We start from the raw sequence: 20,328 nt of genomic DNA, 5'->3' as shown, positions 1-20,328 counted from the left end.
CAATCAAATACTAATGAACCACAAATGGGAAGAGGTACCATGGTCAGACCATAGCAAACTCACTTTCATACTACAATGGAAAGAAAACGGCAAAAAAAGAGAATCCAGAACTCCACAAACAGTCATAACCAGAGGGAGAGTAGACAACAAGACCCAGAATGTACTGGTGACAACTGAAATACCACCAACTGCAGATGATCTCACATCATTTCAAAAACAAAATAGCAAACACAAGATCAAACCTTATGAAACCTCAAACCGTGGTTATTTACAAAAATGTGAAACAAACAACAACTACACCGCAGCAGACAGAATATGGACCACATTCACACCACCAGAGCTAAACACAATAAAATTACTACTGACAAAATATGCACCTGCGTACTGCCTACTAGACAATCGCCAAACTATATGATGAAAAACCCACTGAACTGGTTCATTGAGTACTTTACCAAACACATCACATACACGTTTGAAATAGGCTAATTCCCAACAATGGTGACATAGTGCTCACACCCGTCCCCAAAAAGGCCACGAGCAAGATCAGGCCAATTCCCAACAATGGCGACATAGTGCTCACACCCGTCCCCAAAAAGGCCATGAGCAAGATCATCAACATCACAAATTACAGACCAGTGACCTTAATTCCACTACTGACCAAAACGATGGAGGGTCTTGTAACACAACAGCTAATGGAATACCTGACAAAATTCTCAAGTCTCCTTAACTCTCAATTAGGCTTCAGACCACAACACAGCACTGAGACGGTCATAACCACCCTGATAAGGAAATTTAGAAACATAATAGGCCAAGGACCACTACAATTTGATATGTCAAGTGTGTTCGACCTAGTAGACCACACTACAATAATGGACACTGCTTGACAACATGGGAATCAGCGGGGCACTGGCAACATGGTTCAATGGCTTCCTAAAGACCAGATCCTATATTGTAAAAATGTCTAACCAGATATCTGCCCCATGAATCTCTGAATACAGGGTACCATAGGGATCGCCAATATCACCAATACTATTCAATATAATGGTGGCACCACTCAGCAAAAAACTGGAACTAATGGGGTTCAGCCCATTCATATATGCAGATGACATCACTATCTAAATACCTTTTCACAACAATATGGCAAACATACTGGACAAAATCAGAAAAGGTCTGGACCTCATGGAAGAATGGGCAGCAACTTTCAAACTGAAACTGAACAGAGACAAAACCAAATTCGTGGTCCTATCCAGCCCACTCAACCTTACATCTTACCAAAACTTCAAAAATCAACCAACAGACATACCAAATCGAAACAAAACTAAAAATACTAGGAATCATCCTCAATAAACATTTAACACTGGACGATCAGATATCAGCAGTCACATCAAAATGTTTCAGAAAATTATGTAAACGGAGAATGATAAGAGACTACTTCCCTAAACAATCATTCAGGATATTGGTCCAATCAACATTATTATCACAACTAGACTATTGCAATGCAGCATACGTAAGGTGCAAGGAAAACACACTAAAATCTCTACAAACAGTCCAAAACACGGCAACAAGACTGATCTTCAAGAAATCAAAATACGAGAGAGCAATCCCATTACTTGAAAAGCTACATTGGCTACCAATCCAGGCAAGATTACTTTTCAAAGTGAGCACCCTAATCTTCAAAATACTGTTTGGTATAGCACCCAAATATATGCTGGACATGATTGCGTTATCTCCAAGAAATGCAAGCCCAGAAACAAGAAACTACCTACTTCTACATCTACCCAACTGCAGAAACACTACCTACAAAACCATCTACACAGCAGGATTTAGCTACCTGGGTTCCAAATGGTGGAACTGAATACCAAAAGACATAAGAAGCATCTCAGATCTCCTCCATTTTAGGAAAGAAATGAAGACCTATCTCTTCAAAAAATTCTACAACTGACTACAAAGACCACTTCACCTTTCCTCTTCAAATCAACCCTTCAAAATCAAATGAATAAATAACTCCAAAACATAACAAAAAATGACAAAAGCCACAGATGCCTTCTCCTCCTAATTTATGTCCTCATAAACTCTTGAATAACTACAAAAATTAAAGATGTCATCCCACACTGCAAAGCATGATTGTAACTCCACTAAAATGTAAATTGTAAGCCCCTTTGAACCAAAACTTGTTTATAGATAATAGTGGTATACAAGAATGCATGGGCCAAGAACTACTGAAAAACAATTTAATAAAAGTTATTGAACTCGTAGCTCATAAGATAAATTTAGTTTATTTAAATTCATAGACCTGCTTCCTACGTCACATTAGAGATTGGCTGTATGGGAAGTCCCATTTCACGCCCTTAGACCTCGAGCGGGCCTATTATGCTCCATATCATCTTCTTTCATTACTGCACAGCGCCAGTTCTCAAGTGCCTCACCGGTTTGGCAAGGTTGTTGTCCTCTTTATGGGTGGTTTGGAGGGTTTTAGTAAAGGGTCTTGGCGGCAGTCCTTTGGTGACTGATCAGATCACACTACATGGGAATATCACCTTTAGACCGGGAATGGATAATACTGTCTTTCTGTCTTGGGAACGTTGTGGGGTGACTCGAGTGGAACATCTGTTAGGGGAGGAAGGTACTCTTTTCTTTTTTGAGGAGCTCCAGCAGATAATTAGAGTGGGATGGGGAAACTTGTTTTTGTATTATCAAGTTAAGCATTGAGTGGCATCCCTGGAGGTGGATCAGCTTAAACTGTTCATGGGGGTGAAACTTAGAGCCTTCTTTGATACCATCTCTGAGAGGGAGATTAGTGTTTCGGGAGCGCAAAAGGCTGTGCTTCAATTGGCACCACCTAAAGATTTGCGAGCCATATATGAGCGGTAGGCATAGGATTTGGGGAGAGACCTTTTGGGTTGGGATATGCTTATCTACCTTAGGAGAATACCTGCCCTCATTGGTTGCATGAGAGCTGTTATCAGATGCACCTTAGAGTGTATTGTGCTCAAATGCAGCTATATCTAGCGGGGGGCAGGCACTTGCCTCTCTGCACTAAGTGCATAACAGAGGATAATTCTTTTGTTCATGCTCTTTGTCCACTGGTACAGCAGTTTTGGGGTGAACTTATATTTCTTCTGCCTTGGGCTGGGGAGGAGTTGGTACTATTGACCAGTTGTTTAGATACACCGGGAGCTTTTCTAGGTTGTACCGGGGGGACGGAGGAGGGGCAAGCCTGCTCCTTCAGAAATTGTGCCTGGTGGCTAGAAAGTGTATTATACAATATTGGACTTCACAGGATCCACCTAATTTCTGACACTGGAGAAATTAAGTTCATCTTACAAATTTGAGATCCATACTTGCAAACATTATACCCATGGAGGCATCGTATCTTACTGAACACTCTGACTGTATGAGTCTATTGAATTGTATTACTCGATGGGGTATTGCTTTCCTTACATGTTACATGATGGTGGCATGTGGGGTGTAGCCTTTTACATTTGATAGTGGGGGGGGGGGGGGAGTACAAGACACAGATTCTCTAAGCAAATCACTACAGTTCTTGACTGGGGGCAGGCTTGTTGACCCACACATTGGTACAGCACCAGCACGCCATGGGGTTGTTGTGGGCGGAGTTTTCTTTTACTGTTTAAAAAAACAAAATTGTTCCTGAAGTTGACTTGTTGGTTGTATCATTGTATTCAATAAAAATTGCTTTTATCATAAAATTCATAGACCACTTTAACATACTCAAAGCAATTTACAGGACTCTAAACAGAAATTACAGAACAGATTTCCATTCTCGTCACTGGCATATGGCGAAGAGGTCTGCACCCTGATGCAGCTAGGGTTTAATACCCCACGAAACATGGTTCGTGTAGGCAGTGGATCTGAAAAGTCAACACAAAAGCTAAGTAGCATAAGTGACTTTTACAGTAGTTGAATAGAAGTATAAATAAATGAATGAAGTTTGTGAAAATTATTCTGACCGATGAAGAGGCAGGCGAATCATGAGTTGTATATACTCATGTGAAACGAGTCGCTGCTGAGGTCATGAAAACAAAGTATGAAAGGGTCGTTAGAGTGCTGAGCAATTGTTGGAAGTATGTGTGAAAACCTTTCATTCATATATGAACATTTGACCTATTTAATTGAATATAAGAGATGAATGCCACTTTGGAAATATAATACAGTTTATTGGTAATATAAAAATATATGTGAATATGTAACTTCTGTCAGTACTTGTCAGAACAGTGAGATAGCAATAGCAGTACAACTAATAATTATTTTGGATACATGACTAGTATTCCCTAACAGACAAACAGAGATAACCTAATGAACTGCATGCCAAAGGTCTTGATTCACATTTGGAGCTTAGCAATTCTTTTTATCTAACCCCCTGGATTATAGGAAGGAAAACACTGGCCTCACCCAAATTATGGTATGCACGTGGAAGAGTCCTTGGCTCCCTCGACACGGCAGGTCTCACCTCTCCCTCTAGGACTCTAAGCTGTTGTTTCACAGCTGACAGCACAAGGTCATAGAGATAGGTTGCCTCTGCTCCACAGTATCTCGTTCTATGTTCTTGGTTTGGACAATTTCCTAAAAGAAAAGTCCATAAGCCATTAAGATAGACTTCGGACAACCCACTGTTTATTTCTAGGATGAGCAGCACAAAATCTGTTTTACTTGGGATCTTGCCAGGTACTTGTGACCTGATTGGCCACTATTAGAAACAGGATACTGGGCCTGATAGAACTTCGATCTGTCCCAGTTTGGCAATGCTTATTTTCTTATGTATCTGAAGTGGCTTGTTCTGTATAATAGGAAGGGCTTTTATAACAATGTTCCAAAAACTATGAGGTCTATTTATTGCAAGATGTTTCCCATCTTTGTGTGTGGAAAAAATGCTTACTAAATAAGGCTCTATATATATGTTACATTTTTACAATGATATTTTGCTTTTCAGTCTTGTGGGCATTTTCTTTCCTTTCTTCATATGCTCACCTTCTCCCAATTTCCCCATTCCTTATATCATCTTGCCTTCTTCCTCCCATACAGTCTCTTCTCTCACCTCAATTCCCCCAGAGTGTTTCATCTTCCGCTTCTCAATTTCCCCAAGTCTGTTTCCCCATGGTGTCCTCTGACATCTCTATTCCTAACGTACTATATTCTCTCGTTGGCAATTCCATGTTCTCTTTCCTGTCCTGTTCCTCCATAACCCCATGCGCTCGCTCTCCTGTTCTTCCATCATCCCATGCACCCTCCCCCCCTTTTCTCCATCACCCTGTGCATACTCTCTTCTCCAGTTCCTCTGTTACCCCAGTCTTCTCCTCTCCAGTCCCTCCATTACCCCCTACGTTCTCTCCTCTCCTGTTCCTCTGTTACCTTGTGTGCTCTCTCTCCTCTGCGTTCTGCCTCCAAGCTAAGTGTTCATTGTATCTCTTTTCGTTTGTTACATTCTCTATTCTCATATGTTTTACTTTCCTGCTTCTCTACTCCTTCATACTCAGTTTTCTGCTTTCTCCTCATTCCATCCCTGCCAGCAAAGTTAATATTTTATGGTGACTATGGCTGCACCAGCCACAGCCCCCTCTGGCACCGGAGGAGGAAGGGAAGAGAATATTGTGCCCCCTCAGTTCACCTTTGGGACCCCCCCCCCCCCCCAAAAAAAAAGAAATGGGCTTCTGGCAATGCCCCTGCTGCCACTAGGGGGTGGTACTTCAGTATTATGTTTCAAGTGCTAGAGACAGACAGGTTCTCTGGAGTCTTGCAGTACTTGCCTGTCCCTTGCTGCCACTGGCAGGAGTATAGTTTCCAGCTTTTGGAATTGACCAAAATAGGTTTTAAAGGCTAACACAGGGATCCTTTTACTAAGATGCGCAGAAAAATGGCCTGTGGTAGTGTAGGCGCAGGTTTTGGGCGCACGCAGAATCATTTTTCAGTTCACCTGTAAAAAAAGGCCTTTTTAAAATTTTTTTTTTAATTTTTTTTATTTATCAGTTTCAATTTTATATTCATGCATTACACAAAAAAATATATGGAAATATGGAAATATACAAATTTGCAATAAACAAAGGTAAATATATCTAATAATTAGTCCCCAATATGGTCCAAGTACAAGGAATTTAACAAAAAAAGAAAAAGAAAAATTAGCAAAACAATGCTAGAAACAGAAGCATACATTTGAAACGCAGCCGATACATAGTTATATCATTCAAGTATTAATGAGATCATTCTTTACTACAAATAAATTTAAGTAACTTAACTGGGTCAAAAAAAAGATAATTTGTAGAATCATATACTATCATACAACGGCAAGGGTATCTAAGCAGAAAAGTACCATTCAAATTAAGAACTCTAGATTTAAGCTGAAGAAATTCTTTCCGTCTTTTCTGGGTGTCCCTGGCCAAATCAGGGAATATTTGAATTTTTGCCCCCAGAAAGTTATCATTGATATGGCGAAAGTATAGTTTAAAAATATTATTTCGATCGAATTCGAGAGCAAACGTTATCAAAAGAGTTGTTCTCTCGGTTATAATATCTAATAAATCTTGAAGAAAATCAGTTAAGTTCATATCTGTAGGACCAATGTCTTTTACATTTCTAACACCCGATATATATTGGGCCCTGGTAACCGGTGGGTAATTGTCTGAGGAAATAAGCAAAACTTCCGTTAGATATTTCCTAAACATGTCCAGGGGAGAGATCAATGGAGATTTTGGGAAGCCCAAAAGTCTCAAATTATTCCTGCGTAGCTGATTTTCCAAATATTCAATTTTACGGGACTGGAATGCTTTATCTTTAACAACCTCTGCTGAAAAATTTTTAAAAGTTTGTGCTTCATTTTCCAGTACCTGAACTTTAGTTTCCATAGTCTCGATCCGAATTACTGCTTGTTCCTGTGATTGTTTAACCTCCGCCATCTCTCCTCGCATACTAAGCAAATTTTGTTGAAGAGTGAAACTCATCCCTTGAATTGCTTCCCAAATAGAATCAAGGGTTATCACAGCAGGTTTTTTTATTCCTCGAAACAACTCGGCGGTTTCACCCTGCTGTAAAAGCGGGAGGGAAATTAAATCTTGTCCTACCGCTTCTGATATTCTCACAGGGGAAGAAGTGGCAACGGGGCCTCCAACAGATGCAGTCAGGGCCAAACCACTTCCGGGTATGTCTGATTGCCGCTCCACCAATGCCTCTCCTTCATCGCCGGGCCGCGGGGGAGCTGTGCGAAGAGGAGGACTCAGCGTCACTTCCTCCAAACTATGTTCCCGATCTTGTGGGTTTACCGAAGCGCTCAAATTGACTGCCGGCGCTCGTAGCACCATCGTATCCAGTGTCGCCTGTCGCATGGTTGAGGAGTCTTTGCGGCCTGCGGAGGTAGGTACCGTAGACTTCCCCTTCCTTTTTCCCATCGCAGGTTCCAAGGAAGCCCCAAGAGTTAGGCGTTCTTCTGGTAGTCAGGAGCTAAACGAGCGCACGTCTGTTCCAGACGCCATCTTGGACCATCAGTTTCGCCTTTTTAAAATTTTTGCCGAAAATGGATGTGCGGCAAAATCAAAATTGTCGCGCGTCCATTTTGGGTCAAAGACCTTACCACTAGCCACTGACCTAGCAGCAGTGGCGTTCCTAGGGGGGGGGGGGGTGCCGCGCGCAGCCTGCCCTCCGTTGTTCGATGCTTCTTCTCTGCCCCGGAACAGGTTACTTCCTGTTCCGGGGCAGAGAAGAAGCATCGAACAACAGAGGAAAGGTGCGCGCGGCGGGGGGGAGGGGCTTCCTTCGTGGGGGTGTCCTTTCGCCGGGGGGGGGGCGCTGCACCTGGGGGGCGGGGCGCATCGGCGATTCGCCCCGGGTGCCAGCCCCCCTAGGAACGCCACTGCCGAGCAGTAAAGTCTCATGCAGTAACCGGGCGGTAATGACTTACACGTGCCAAATACCACTTGGCACGCATCCGATACATGCGACAGAAAATAAAAATTATTTTTCGGACGCATGGCAAAAATGAAATTACCACAAGAGCCACGTGGTAGCCATGCGGTAACTCCATTTTGGCACACAGGCACGCGTAGACGCTTACGCGGCTTAGTAAAAGGGTCCCACATTGAAGTGAAGGGGAGAGCGGGCTGACCTGACATGCCAACCTTGGGTGAAAGCAGACATATTTAATACTGAGATATGCCAGAGATGAAGAAAAAGCACATATGTCCATGACTAAGTCATTGTGGGCGGATCCATGGGTGAAGTGGAAGATATAAAATGTCTCCTCCGGATCTACAATTTTTTTTTCTGAATACTTGGAAAGTATGTTCTTTATAGCAGAACATCTAGCAACTATTTTATTTTGCTAAAGTTGCTGTTCTCGCTTATTTCACTATTTACTCTCCGGAAGCCAAAAATATTCTGGGCTGTATTGAGCCCTGATTGATTTTCTCTGCCTCTGCTACAAGTAATCTAGTGTGATTCACCCACTTTATTTCATGCCGTACATTACTAAACTGTAAGATATGTCTTGCTGACTGGTCACTGCTGAGACGGACTATTCTAACTGCACAGTCCTGAAACGATCTAGTGAGAAAAGACAACTCTTCTTACTTTTTAGATCCCTGACATCTCTCTTTTTCTGTCTTCAGATACAGTTTATTGAAGTTCAGTAGTGGTTAAGCTCTGTAAAAATGAGTTCCAAGGCAGAAAAAGAAATTCTGTTCCCTGTGGAATCACATATCTCATGCCCATGGAAGGACGGCAAAATGAACATTCCCTTTTTTGTACAATTCCCCTTCTGGTAGCTCTCATGAAGTTGTTAAAAGATGTTCTTGAATGTCCAAAGTTGCCATAAATAAATTATGCAGCATTCTGTTTCAGTGATTTGAAGTCATTCAGCGACTCAATGGTGTGAGCTGTCTAAGAGCACATCTTCGTTTCCACTAACTATTGTTTGCTCAGCTGGGCTCTTGCTATTTCTGGACACAGGTGCATGTTATGCTGCTCTTAGGTTAAGCCAACAGTTCCCAAATTGTGAGCCGCAGCACCCTGGTGTACTGCAGCAAACTCTCAGGGGTGCTGCGGTGCATCCCTCCCTACTTTCCACACCCACAAGCCACTTCTTACTTCTTCCACCACCGCCGCTTCAGTACTTCCAGCTTACATTTTCAAGCCATCCGTGATTCACACAGGCACTGCGGGGACTTCCCTCTGCTGCGTCCAGCCCTTGCAACAGGAAGTTGCATCAGAGAGGGCCGGACACGGCAGACTGGAAAGGCCCCAGAGTGCCTGTGTGAATCGCGGATGGCCCAAAAATGTAAGCTGCAAGCACTGCAGTGGTAGCGGGGGAAAGAGAAGGAAGCGGCAGTGATCCTGGACCTGCAGGAAGGAAGGTAGTGAGCGATGCTGGATTTGGGAAGGCAGAGGGCTGCAGGGAAAGGGAGACCCATGTGGCCAGAGGGGGTGCAGAGACCCATGTGGCTGGGGGGGGTGCTGTGAACCGAAAAAGTTTGGGAACCCCTAGGTTTACAAGAAATAAATACTCATATGCACTGATAGGTCTAGGGTCCCTAGTGGACTATCATTCCCGTCACACCATGGATCAACACGACCTACCCTATAATTAGAAATATGAACCGGAATTCCATGGAAATGATAGGAAATGAGAAAACACAGCAACAAGAGCAAAGCAAACAAACCAGACGGATATTAACCCACCAACTCTAACCACTACCTTCCTCACCAGCCACAACCAGATGGCTCCATTAAACGAGCAATTCCAAAGGCCAAGGTGAAGAAATAAGTTTTGAGATTGTCTTTTTAGAAGGGGGCTGTTTCCAAAGTAATACTGAAAGACCTCTAGCAAGGTGGAGCAAGAAAGACCTCATGACTCCTGAAATGTGTGGAGGCTGCTGGTTGTAGTAACAGTAGCAGCAGTCGGCAGGTGAGGGGAATAGAACCTGTATCCACTCATATATACTCTGCCTCTTCCTCGTTTCCTTGCAAGAGGTAGGGTTTGTGAGCATGTGCTGGTTCAGTCCGAGTGCTTAACTTCTTGCAACCTCTACCATTACTGCAGCCAGGACTAGCAACTTCCACACACTTAAGAAGGAAATGGGATTTCATATACCAGCTCTCTGTGGTACAATCAAAAACTGGTTTACATATTACATACCTGATGCAATGGAGAATTAAGTGACTTGCCCAGAGTCACAAGGAGCTACCGTGGGAATTGAACCCAGTTCCCCAGGATCAAAGTCCACTGTACTAACCACTAGGTGACTCCTCCACTAGCAACATTCCATGTAGAATCTCCAATAGTAGCAACATTCCATGTTCCACTTCACTAACCACTAGGCTACTCCTCTACTAGCTACATTCCGTGTAGAATCTCAAATAGGGAAAGGGAAATGGGACTTGATATACCGCCTTTCTGTGCTTTTTGTAGCTACATTCAAAGCAGTTTACATAGTATATACAGGTACTTATTTGTACCTGGGGCAATGGAAGGTTAAGTGACTTGCCCAGAGTCACAAGGAGCCGCAGTGGGAATTGAACCTGGTTCCTCTGGTTCTCAGGCCACTGCACTAACCATGGTTCATGGGAGGAGGGCAGAGAAGAGTAGAAGCCATGAGTTTATGTGAGTAGAGCTGGAGGAGGAAACAGAAGTTATGACATCTGGGGAAGGATAAAAATAGCCATGGTACCTGGTATTGGGAGAGGGAATGTGGTAGCCATGACGTCAGTGGAAGGTTGGGAGAAAGGGAATCATAAGGTCCAGCCCGGGGATACAGGAAGAAAAAGGAGAGCCATGATACTTGAGGTGAGAGGGAAGGGAAGGGAAGCAAGAGCTATGACATCGACGGAAGGTAGGGGGAGAGAAGTCATGAGGCCCAGGCAGAAGAAAGGACACAACGCCCGGGAGCATGATGTCAGTCTTCCTCCAGCTTGACACCTCTCGCATATACAGTTTGTCATTGGCACATCTACCTTTATTAATATTCGTGTAGAATTCTATTGAAACCTTTGAGAGTTGGTTGAACATAAGGATCAAAGAGAATTACAAACATTTTCACCCGTCAAATACAATGGAGACTTTTCAATGTTTAACACCTTGCTTTACTCCCACAAACCTTCATTGTATTCCTGCTGCTAGAGTCCTGGTCTTTCCTCATTAACTTGACGTGTGGTGGAAGAACAGCCCAGTGCCTACTCCCATACTTTGCTTTTGATTTTCACATCTGTCTTTCCTTCTTTGTACTTCTTCTGCCAGCTTCCTCCAGCCAGTAAACTCTGGATAAGCTCCTTCTGCTTCACAGCCTGATGCCAGCCAATTCTTTCTCAGGGACTAGAATCCTGCCAGCTCCCTCATAGCCCTCTGGCAGTGGGCATTGGCAGGGATTTTTGCTGTCGGTGTTGAAAATAGCCTTCTGCCAAGAGTGACCTCCTCCCCTTTCCCTTTGTCAACAGAAGAATGGTTTATTATTGCCAGTTTTGGACTTCTCAGCGCTCTCACTCTCTGTTATATGATCATCAAAGCTACAACCAGCATGAATGCTAGAGAGTAAGTACGCTCTTCTCCAATATGAATGTGCATGATTTTGGAGGGTGGGCATGGAAAAGTGCTTTATGGAAGTGCAGACTGTAAAGTTTCAGATCCCCAAAGTTATGCACTCGAAAGATCCACACTAAACTAGCTTAGTGCGGATTTTGTGCCTAACTTGGCACCAGCATTTAGGTATGTCAAAACCTGCTGTAAATACTGGCACCCCCCAGCTCAAGAGCTCCATGGTCCGAACCTCCCCCAAAGAAGTCGGCAGCGTATGGACTCCTCACATATTCTCAGTTTGTGCACGCAAACTGAGTATACGTAAGGAGTATCGGTGGCTGGAAAGCATGCTGCCGCCTTCCTTTCACTGGGGGAGGATTGGGCCATGGAGCTCTTTAGCTGGTGGGGTCTGGGCATTCCTGCCAACCATTCAGGGTACTGCAGACTGGGTTGGGGGGATACCTGAGGCTAAAGGGAGGTGCAAGCCCCCAAAGCCTCTCCAGGGCCACACCACTGGATTTAACCACAACATTGAATTGATACAAAAATATCATCTTTGGTTTGCAAGTCTAACCGTAACTATGAAGCTGCATTCATTCCACTGGAAAATATTACTGTGTGAAGAAAGGTTAGGGACCGTGTGGGAGCAGAGCTGTGATATACATCTCCTTCCACTTAAAACAGGTCTGTGCACCTTAAAGTCACATTCATGCCAGTAAAGAAAAGGACTGGAACAGATTTGAGGAAAACTAGAACCGTACATTACTGGAAAAGAGAAAACGAATCAAATAGGAGTTATTTACTTTTTGCAAAAAAAAAAACAAACATGACTTTCCATGTAGATTCACCCAGTTCTGGCAACAGTTTGCCAGATAGTTTTATGATTGTGTCACAAAGCAGCAGAATTGGAGATACCATCCCTTGGATTCTCTAAAGGTCGCTCAAAGTTGAGTCCCCAAATGAGGCGTCAACAATCAATAATTGACGTTAACTGGCAACAATTTGGATTTGCATGCACATCTGGCCTAGGCGCTACTCTATCGCATCTGTGCCTAAATTTTCTAGTGCACAACTCAAAAAGGGCATGAATGGATCAGGGGATGTTCCTAGAAATTAGGCGCAATGTTATAGAATGCTGCCTTTTGTGCGCCCAAATGCCAAAAATTAGGCGCAGTTGGTCCAGAGCTCTGTGTTAAGTAATGAATGAATAAACACATTATGAGCTTTAAGAAGATTGATGTTTTATTATAAAAAGGACCGATGAGGAATGAAAGTGAAGATAAGCAGTTTTTTACTGCATTACTGTTGTTTGCTATATCTGATGGTTCCCCCCCCCCCCCCCCCCCCCATTTTTTTGAAATAGAGTTTTGAAAAAATTTGAAATGAGCGATCTAGTTGATAGTATGAATGTCAAATAGTTAATAACAAGTCAACTGGTTAATAACAAGCCACTAGTTCCTTGAGTTCCCTCGGATGTATCCCATCAGGCCCCATCGCTTTGTCTACTTTTAGTTGTAACTTATAGTATTCTATAAATTATGCACATGGCAGTCCCACCCAGACTGCGCCTATCTGTATGTCCACTTGTCAAATATACGCTGTAGAAGATATGCACACATGTACAGGATAGTGCTTAGGCAAATTTTTCCATTTGCACGAATACATAGTAACATAGTAAATGACGACAGATAAAGACATGAACGGTCCATCCAGTCTGCCCAACAAGATAAACTCATTTTACATGGTATGTGATACTTTCTAGGTATACCTGAGTTTGATTTGTCCCTGCCTTTCTCAGAGCACAGACCGTAAAAGTCTGCCCAGCACTGTTCCTGTACTAAAAGTTCTGAAGCTAACATCGAAGCCCCTTAAAATTTACACTCCAGCCCCTCCATGTCTATTCAGTCACGATCAGGGCACAAACTGTAGAAATCCGGCCTCCTCCAGTTTTATTCTCCAAATACCAGCATCGCCACCCATTCTCCGCTAAGATCCACAATTCCAGGAATAACATGTATAGAATGTTTGTACGTTTAGGAAGCTTGCCAGGTGCCCTTGGCCTGGATTGGCCGCTGTCGTGGATAGGATGCTGGGTTCAATGGACCCTTGGTCTTTTCCCAGTGTGGCATTACTTATGTACTTATGTAAGATTCCGTAGTTCCATTCCTTCTAAACAGGATTCCTTTGTGTTTATCCCACACACGTTTGAATTCCATTATTGTTTTCATCTCCACCACCTCCCGCAGGAGGGTATTCCACATACATGCGCATATACGCATTAATATTCTGGAATTCTAATCATTTACATGCGTGTTTGCCAAGTAAATGTTGGTGTCCATTTTGTAGAATTATCCTCAAAATGGGCCTTGTACTATAAAATTTGCATTAACGGTGTTTCCATACATTAACTGTTCATAAATGAAAGGGGTGCAAGCCTGCAGCCCATTTTTGGGGGGGGCAGACTTGGGGCCATCCATTCCTCTCTGCTGTCCCTTCCCCCCTCCCCAATTAAAAATATTTCCTTTGCTGGCAGGGATGTCCGAAGAGCTCTGCAGTCCAAACCTCCCCCAGTACAAAGAAGTTGGCAGAATGCTTTCTAGCCGCCAAGGCCAACACTCTGTGAATGCTCAGTTCATGCACATGAACTTAGCATGCGCAAAGAATGTCAGCATCAGTGACTGGAAAACACACTGCCAACTTCCTCACACTGGGGGAGGTTTAGGCCACGGAGGCATGGGCATCCCCACCAGCCATTCAGGGTACTGCAGTTTGTGGGTCCCTGAGCTCAAAGTGGAGAGCCCCCTCATGACCATGCCACTGGTAAATGGCATCCTAACAGAACTCAAAACATATCAAAACAATTAAGAATATATGTTCAGGTACATACAGTACAAATTAATGTGTGACACAGAGCACAGTGCTTCCTGTACTAGTGCTGTATAGTGAAGGTGTTATGTAGTCAGTTTCTATTGATCACACCATCATCTTGCAACCCCTGACATCTTAACGAATGCTGGCATGAGCTGGAAGACCCAGAGTTTCTTGCATTTTCTCTTTGCCGACTTGTTTTGAGTTAAAAATCTGATTTGGAAGACCTAGGCCAGGGACACCTAGACATCTGAAGGGTCTCAGTTTCACACTGCTGTTTTTATCTTCATGCAGGTATTAAAAGAATCTCAAGTATTCCATCCATATCCTGTTAAAACACTTATTTCACAGACAACTTCATTCATCTACACTATTACTTCAAACACAAGTCATTAGTTTTATCACAGCAATTCAATATGGCAGGAGCTGTTCTCCACAGCAGGAAATGTAAATAGTATGGAGTGATTCTAATAAAACATGATGGTCTGTCCTCAGGAAGATACTGTAGGCAAAGTTCTATTTTTGAAATGATTGTTGAGGAGATACCTACAGTTGTATTTTGAAATAGCACCAACACCACTAATGTTTTCATCTGCCCCATTCTATGCAAGAGGCCTGATCTCCTGCTCTGCAGCCTTTTCAAAGTGAGAGACAACTCTAGGGCTTTATTGAACCCGCTCTGACTCATTAAAAGGATCATTTACTTACAGTGTGCATTAACACATAGGGCTTTAGTCTGTAAAGTTTATGCTCATAAATTTACGAGCATAATTTATGCTCCTAAATGTATGTAGGAACGTAGATTGCGCTTGTAATTTCGGAGCATAAATTTAGAATAAGTTTATGAGCATAAGCTTTGTAGAATAAGAGCCCATAATGCATAAAAACAACCTCTGTAATAAACGTTAGTAATGGCATGGAATATGACTGTGCTAAACGTCACAGGCCATTTTCTCATCTAATAAAGATTCTCTCCTTTCTTTTTCTCTTTCTTTATCCCTCAGAGTGGAATGGGATTGAAGAGAGGCTTTCTGACACGTAACCTGAACAAGGAACATTTTTATACTTCAAAATCATGCCATGCCTGCTGTTTATATGCCGTTTTATTTTTCATAAAAGTGCCAATACCAAAGCTCTGTATTAAAAAAAATAATACTAATAAAAGAAAAAAGAAAACAAATTCTTTCTTGCGTTTTCTGTACAATTGTGTGCTCCAGATCTTTCAAGTCTTTTGCACTCTTCTCTCCCTTTATAGAGATGCAGAAAGTGAATCTGGGACTTGGGACAGTGGAATTGCAATTCTGATGCTTGGAGCCTTTGTGGAGAACGCACATATACTAGCTTTGTATAGGTCAGGGTTTTTCAACCCTAGCCTTGAGTATTCCATGGCCACTTGGGTTTGCAGGATATCCACATGCTCCTAGAAATGCCTCCTCTCAGGGGGACTAAAAGCTTGCATATTAAGGACCTTTGGCCACATTGAGGAAGGATGGCCTACAGATATTGTTAAAAGGCTTTTTACCTGCAGGAATCACTTTGCAAAATGGCCTTCATAACCCAGAATCCTAAACCCTCCTATACGTTTCATGATATGGCTAATTGTGTAGTAAGCAGACAATTTTAGCTAGCAACGTGGAAACCATAGTGGATGAAATGTAAAATATCTTTCCTAAACTTCATATTGACAAAAAAAAATTAACCTAATCACAAAACAAACACAGTATATAGACAGAAACACTGTGGAAGGAGAGAAAGAGATCTCAGTGCTAAAGAGCAATCTGCATGTGATTTCTCAGTGCTAGAGCTCAGGTAATCAATCAGGTCTAAAAAACAAACACAACTCCTTGCTTTTCTATATTATCAGTCTTTTATACTTAGCTTCAGAATACTGTTCAGGATCCCTGACAAGGTCCTAATGACAGCTTGATATATTCATAAAAGACTCTGAAGTCACTACTAATACTTATCATTTATATAGCGCATACCACCACCCTCCCTCCAGTTCTAGATAGGTTACCCAAATTTGGGCGTGGAGCCCAGATGAACCACTGATTAGTCAGTTGGGTACTAACAACCAATTATTGAAGTTAATTGGCTCTAATTTGCATTTATATGATCATCAGTGTACACCAGGGGTGTTCAATCCTGGCCCTTGCCAGATTAGTTTTTCAGGATTTCCACTATGAATATACATGAAATCCATTTGCATTCAGTGGAGGCAGTGCATGCAAATAGATCTCATGCATATTCAGTGAGGAAATCTTGAAAGCTCAACTGTTTTGTGGCCCTCGAGGACCGAGGTTGGACATCCCTGGCCTTTGCGCTAATCTACAGCACTGGGCGCCTAAAGTGTATAGTTCATAACCTAAAAGGGGGTGTGGCTATGACCGGGTCAGGGGCATTCTAAATATTTAGGCACAGTATTATAGAATACTGGGGTTATGCACGCAACTTGTGTGCTAGGATTTACACTAAGTTTCAGGAAGCATAAGTCCTGGCACAGAAAACCACTCTAATCACTATTCTATACCTCGTTAGGTGCCGCAGACCTACAACCATCACCTGTGCCTCTGTCTCTCATTCATTTCACAATCATCCAACCTTCCTCACCACCAGCGTCTGACAGTGGATTGGCGCACTTGCGTTGAAGGTGTTGATAGGTGCCGGGGCGCACGGGCTGGCTCTCGTTCACCCAGCCGGGTCTAACACATTTCAGGAAGCTCGTTCGGGCCAATGACCGCTGACAACCACTTGATCCTCCTGGCCACTAGCCTCTTTTGCACTGCGGGTCTCCTTCCGACGGTCTCCGTCTGCGCCTACTGCCACTCAGCCTTGCCACTTGATCGCTTGGGCCTCCTGCTCCCCGATCTCCACTCGTTGATCTTTGCAGCAGCGCCGCTGGGACCTCTTCGACACTTCATCTCATAGATGGGAGCCTTGCTTCCTCCTACTTTGCCGATCCCAACTGACGCAAGCAGCTGGATTTTAATGCTATTGTTCGTTGGCTTCCATCTTTCAAGCAGCTGTTTATCGTTAACTAGCAGAGAGTGGCCCGATCACTGCAACAGTTGTCTCAGGGGCTGGTGTAGACGGATGGCAAGAGCGGATTTCCCCTTCTTTCCTTCCTTACGAAATCAACATGGACTGTTAAGACAATTCCCATCACTTCCTGCCAAAAATCACCTTTATTCACTCAAGGTTTTACTCGCGGCAAGCTTTTCTCATCTGTTCAGAATGGGTATTTCAACAGCACCCACTTATGGATTGCCTTGCCGAAAGCTAACACCACTCGTACCCAGGCCTCATCATTCATCCTGTAGTCCTTCAGAACAGCTAATTCACGGACCATTTTGGACTCTCCATCTTTACCCTTTTCCCTTTTTCTTTCTTACCCTGTTCCTTCTGTCCTAATTTTATTGTATTTGCGTAACCACTGGTCAGGCAATAGCCTTTTCGGTGCATTGTAAGCCACTTTGAGCCCGCACTTGCGTGGGATAAAGTAGGGTATAAATGTGCTAAAAAAAAATTTTAAAAATAAAGAGGTCAGTCATTCAGGGGTATTTGCAAAGCAGAAATGGATCATGAGTCAGAGCCAGCAGCCCTCCCTCGGTCCTCCACTGCTGCTGCCTGTTACCACGCACTTAACCACACTGACACCTCTAGGCTCCCGACTACTGATGTAGTGTGCTACTGTACTGTGGCCCTTTTACCCAGGCTTTCAGCACAGCAGAGATCAAAACACCTGCATCAGCTATATGAAGGACCCTGACCCATATCCTCCACATCTCGGTGAGCTCTTCCACTGCCGAGGCCTTTTTTCCCCCCATCATTTCTTCCTAGAGCATGTGTTGGTTGAGTCATTCCTGACCTGGACACGAGTGGCCCACCACTCCTCCTCCTCCTCTCTTCCCACCTACCCCCACCCCAAGTTTTATCTCTTGGCTTCCTCCCTCATGACATTACCGCCCTTGCTGCTTCTCCTCCAAGTTTGCAGTCAGATAAGGAACCAGTAGCAAACTTTGGTGCCAGCCCAACAGAGAAACAGAAAGAGGCAAACACTGTAAAAACAGTTATGCACCACTGCCTTACATAGTAACATAGTAGATGATGGCAGAGAAAGACCTTCACGGTCCGTCCAGTCTGCCCAACAAGATAAATTCATATATGCTACTTTATATGTATACCTGACCTTATGATTTGTATCTGCCATTTTCAGGGCACAGACCGTAGAAGTCTGCTCAGCACTCACCCCGCCTCCCAACCACAACAATGAAAGGCCTTTCTATGGTTTTTGCAACTGCATTCAAAGCAGTTTACATGGTATACACTGGTATTTTATTTGTAGCTGGGGTAATGGAGGGTTAAGGAGCTGCAGTGGGAATTGAACCCAGTTCCCCAGGATCAAAGTGTGCTGCACTAACCACTAGCAACGCTCCATGTAGAATCTCCAATAGTAGCAACATTTCAGAATCTCAAATAGTAGCAACATTGCATGTTCCACTGCACTAACCACTAGGCTACTCCTCCACTAGCAACATTCCATGTAGAATCTCAAATAGGGAAAGGGAAATGGGATTTGATATACCGCCTTTCTGTGGTTTTTGCAACTACATTCAAAGCGGTTTACATGGTATATACTGGTATTTTATTTTTAGCTGGGGTAATGGAGGGTTAAGGAGCTGCAGTGGGAATTGGACCCAGTTCCCCAGGATCATTTGTGGTACACTAACCACTAGGCTACTCCTCCACTTAAGACAGGGCTGTGCAAACCCTTTTGGTCTGCCATCAGTTGCACTCTTATGATTTAAGAGTATACCTAGAAACACTGCTCAGATCTACCTGACAACTACCCAGCTATGTTAACTTAATGCTCCAAAACCTTAAGTCTACCTATGCCACTGACCTAGAGCCTCCGAATGGGCAGCATTTCTCTCTTTGTGTGTTTTCTTATTTATGGTTTTGATGAATCGCCAAATTTTGGAAAAGCCATGTCTAAACAATGTACAATCTCAAACAACTTCTAGACAGAGAAAGGAACTGGAAGAGAAACACAGTTTTGCTCTTCCAAAGGTTTCTCAATCCCAAAACATTCAGTGTCATTGCCAGTTGCAGCAGCCAAGACAAAACTGGCATACAGAACATTTTTGCAAGCCATTTTAATCATTTCACATATGTAATGAATCATAAAACGTAAACATGTCCTTATTTGCCTCCTGAGTTGATGGATTCTGTGTGGTTTAAAAGTTAAGAATCACTGCGGATCCAGAAATTTCTGGAGGTCTGTGCCAGGGCTGCAGATTAAGGATAACAGTCCTTGAGCTGCTCTGTACCTTGATCTGACCAAGTCTCTATATACCCAAGCCCAGGGTTTGGGAAGAGCGCTGATGCCCCTGTTTTGACCATACCCCAACAACATTTGACCACTGAATAGTCAGCTGCTCAAAGAACAAAATAACCTAAGTTCATCTGCCTTCAAAGCTGTTCTAAAAGTTGTTTTTCATCACAACAAACTTTTGAAGATTTTTCTGGTATTGAATTCTCCTGTGTTCGGTCTTAGAATGTTTCTGCCTATCTTTGTTTATGTTTATTTAAAAAAAAAAAAAGAAACCTTGGTATTATACTGCTTTAGCTTAACCAGAACAAAATAGTTCACAATCATAAAAGTATAAAGGAAAAGGAACTCCATAAATCAGTGCTTCCCAAGTCCAGTCCTGGAGTACCCCTTGCCAGTCAGGCTTTCAGGATATCCACAATGAATATGCATGAATTTCATTTGCATTCACTGCCTCCATTATATGCACATCTCTTTTCATGCATTGTGGATATCCTGAAAGCCTGACTGGCAAGGGGTGCTCCAGGACCGGACTTGGGAAACTGCCATAAATATTGAAAGAAAAGATTTAAAACAAGCATACAAAGAAAATTGTACATATTTTTTTAAAAAATCA

General features: G+C 43.1%; 1 protein-coding gene across 3 annotated transcripts in view; it reads left to right on the top strand.

Moving 5' to 3' along the window:
• The window catches only part of RNF130 (ring finger protein 130), a 288,762-nt gene that overhangs the window by 252,583 nt on the left and 15,851 nt on the right, over window positions 1–20,328 (top strand). For 2 of the 3 annotated variants that reach the window (XM_030213322.1, XM_030213325.1), the window contains 2 exons: window positions 11,434–11,527; window positions 15,385–15,544. The exons of the other annotated variant lie outside the window; for it this stretch is intronic. In XM_030213322.1, the coding sequence (XP_030069182.1) occupies window positions 11,434–11,527; window positions 15,385–15,400 (110 nt within the window). In that variant the 3' untranslated portion in view covers window positions 15,401–15,544. Of the gene's footprint in view, window positions 1–11,433; window positions 11,528–15,384; window positions 15,545–20,328 lie in introns of those variants that run through there. 3 annotated transcript variants of the gene reach the window in all.

Source organism: Microcaecilia unicolor, chromosome 8 (genome assembly GCF_901765095.1).
Source record: "Microcaecilia unicolor chromosome 8, aMicUni1.1, whole genome shotgun sequence".
Taxonomy (NCBI): domain Eukaryota; kingdom Metazoa; phylum Chordata; class Amphibia; order Gymnophiona; family Siphonopidae; genus Microcaecilia; species Microcaecilia unicolor.
This window is presented reverse-complemented; position numbering and strand designations above follow the sequence as displayed.